Here is a 2,974-nt window from a genome sequence, read left to right as displayed (position 1 = left end):
GGGGGAGAAAATGTTTTGTCATCAGACTGACTCTTTGTCTTTTGTTGTTTTAATTTCTTACCTTTAATATGATATATCCTCACTGTCAAAAGCCCTCAAAATAGTCAAAAAGCTTTCCACGGAATGTGAGCATTTTTCCCTTGTCTGAGACTTAATTAACTTTTAATTAAGTCCTTTAAGCTCCATTTGGGATCTAAGATTTTGTGATTTAGATATGCTGTATACCTTTGAACAAATTTCTTCATTTCTCTGGGCTTTTGCTTCCTTCTCTGTAAAATGAAGGATTTTGTAAGCTTTATTCCGGTTCTGAGATGCTATAATTCAAGATTTGTTGTGTGACCCAGGGTGATGATGTCTGGGTAGCACACTTAGACACTTACTAGAATTGTGACATAGGATAAATCGCTTATGCCTCAGTTCCCTCATAAATAAAATCAGGAGATTAAACTTACTGGCTACAAGTTTTCTTTCAGTTCTTTACTGGTGACGCAGTGAAAAGGTCATGGCTTCTCAAACTGGTTTCTAAGAATTCTGCAGTGAAACTTTTTGTGGGCCAAGAGTGAATATTTTATGGAAGGCCTATTTTCCCATTTAGAACATTCAATCTCCATTTGAGTTCAAGTCAGGGACCCAGGCATGGTCATCTCCAGCAGATGGATGTCAACCTGGAGTTAGCTGGATAGACTAGGAAGAAGAGTAAAGAGAGGATCTAAAGGGAGGATGTCCTGAGTTCACTGTGCCTAGAGATTGGTGAAGAATAGGGAACCCAGGATGGGAAAGAAAATGAGAAAGACAATGAAGATAAATGAGACAAGAAGGTAATAAAACTTAAACCTCCCAAAGGCCCATTGAATCAGGTCAGCTTGGTCCTTTTCCCAAAAATTCTAGGATTTATATGTAAACATCCCATTAAGGAATATCCATCTCTACTGGATTTTAGGGACATATTAGTAAGCACAATCTCTGTGCCCATCATAGACAATTTCCAAGTCTTCTTCAGATCTGCCATGGTTTGGTTCTATACAACAAACTCCATTGTTTAGATCCATTCCTGAGTGATTTTTAGAGGCTAGGATGAGCTTGGTCATTAAGTCAAGGCCTCTGTTCCAAGATATGGATAGATGGCCAGGGTAGGAGAAATGATTTTATGTGGTCCCCTAAGCCCCACAGGATATTGAGCTGAGTCTGGAGTGAGGACATAAAAAAACAAACCTAAGTTCAGTTCTTGAGCAGAGGTGAAAGATCAGCTGGGATCCCTACCCATTCAGGCAGGAAGGCAGCTTCAGGCTTGAAGATTTTGAGGAAGGGTGAGTCTGGAAGGGTGTAGTTGGCCAAATAGATTGTCTCACCACCTGACAGGTAGGCAGCCCAGATGCCAAAGGTGCCTATGGTCATGATGGTGTGGTTGCACTGGGTCAGCAGGGCAAAATCTTTCGCTGGAGAGCCCTCCTTCCCATCCCCTGCAAATATCACATCTCCCTTTGTGTTGTCAATGTTGTTCCGGCACCATGCCATCTCATTGCTGGTGACCACAAAGAGAGCATCACTGTAACGGGTTCTGAACCAGTTCATTGCTTGTTCCAAGTAGCCCTTGTCTGCTACCACGCCCTTCCATATGTGAGGCATGACACGAACATAGTCACCTCGGCGGACATGGACCCCCACAAAGGTTGTTGTGTTTTTCTGAATGCTCCATAGGTAGGCCTGAGCCTCCTTTCGAATATGGTCATGCAGGGTGAATTCACGACGGATCTCTTCTCGAATGTGGTGGTAGAAAGTCCAGGAACAGGGGTAGCCAGTGAGACGAACATAGTCACCATCAATATGGTGATATTCTTCTGACATCCAGTCATGTAGGGCATAGTTCCGCCAAGGTATGTGCTGGGCTATACTGGTTGGGAGAACAGGAAGTGTGATGCGGAAGATGGGGGCAAGATAATTATGCATCTCAGGTGATATGTAGGCCTGATGTCCATTGAGCTTGGCCAGGGCAAAGAGAGTGGCATACTCACCCATCTGGTTACCTAGTCGGCCTATAGAATTCACAGTCCAGATGCCATGAGGCTGAGAAGTCATAGGGACTGGCATCCCAAGAGTTTGTGGCTGTGTCCATGCTTTGGACATCTTTGACAGTCGAAACTGAAGGTTGATTGTTGTGATCACAAAAAAGAAAAGGAAGAAGTGGACAACTTGAATATAGAAGAATCTCAGTGAGTGTGGCATGACTGAAGGCAGGAAGGAAAAAGGAAAAAAGGTTAATAGAGTCACTTGGAGTTGGAGGGAGCTGGGTATCTAGATAACTGTGAATGAAGACGGATCATTTGGATCCCTGGGGCTTTAATAAGCTATATTTATGGGATCTAGATTGTACAAGAACTCAAGAAAACCTGAGTTCAAATCCAACCTGATACTGAATAAGTTTGTTTTCCTGGGCAAATCTCTTAAATCTCTGTTTATCTCTAAAATGGGAGTAATATTGGGATCTACCCTCCTTGGGGGTCATGAGGATCAAATGAGATAATAATTATAAAGCTTTTTGCACAGTGCCCAGAATATATTTAAAGCTATACTAATGTTAGCTATTGATGTCATTATTGTTATTATTATTCTAGAGGATCTGGGATGGGTCTGAACTCGAGAGTCCTAAGGAGCTAGAAACGTAATGTCTAAAAGTTGTGCCTAGATACCCTAGGCCTCCAAAGGACAGAATATTGGAGTTCCTGAGGGGTAGTTAGTAAAAACTGTAGCTGCCATTTATATTTTACTTTATGGCTTATCAAAGTGCTTTGCTTTCATGATCTCATTTGATTCTCCTAATAGTTTGGTAAAGAAGGCACTAAAGTCAATTAAGAGACAGGCAGGGGTCAAGGTACAATGTTTCTGACTATGGTTAATCAGACCAATGTGAGCTATGAAGGCTCTACCAAAAGTTGGACATAAATAATCCTTATCAACTTTTTGGAGTGGAGATGTC

General features: G+C 42.0%; 1 protein-coding gene across 1 annotated transcript; it reads right to left on the bottom strand.

Annotated features, from left to right (window-relative positions):
- Positions 1-1,218: 1,218 nt before the first annotated feature.
- On the bottom strand, positions 1,219-2,223 carry LOC141499501 (galactoside alpha-(1,2)-fucosyltransferase 2-like). The gene has a single exon (XM_074202194.1). It carries the CDS (start codon positions 2,221-2,223, stop codon positions 1,219-1,221), a length of 1,005 nt encoding a protein of 334 aa, XP_074058295.1.
- Positions 2,224-2,974: the final 751 nt, after the last annotated feature.

The sequence above is a fragment of the Macrotis lagotis genome, chromosome X (genome assembly GCF_037893015.1).
Source record: "Macrotis lagotis isolate mMagLag1 chromosome X, bilby.v1.9.chrom.fasta, whole genome shotgun sequence".
Lineage (NCBI taxonomy): Eukaryota > Metazoa > Chordata > Mammalia > Peramelemorphia > Peramelidae > Macrotis > Macrotis lagotis.
The sequence above is the reverse complement of the archived record's forward strand: the minus strand, read 5'-3'. Positions and strand labels throughout refer to the sequence as shown.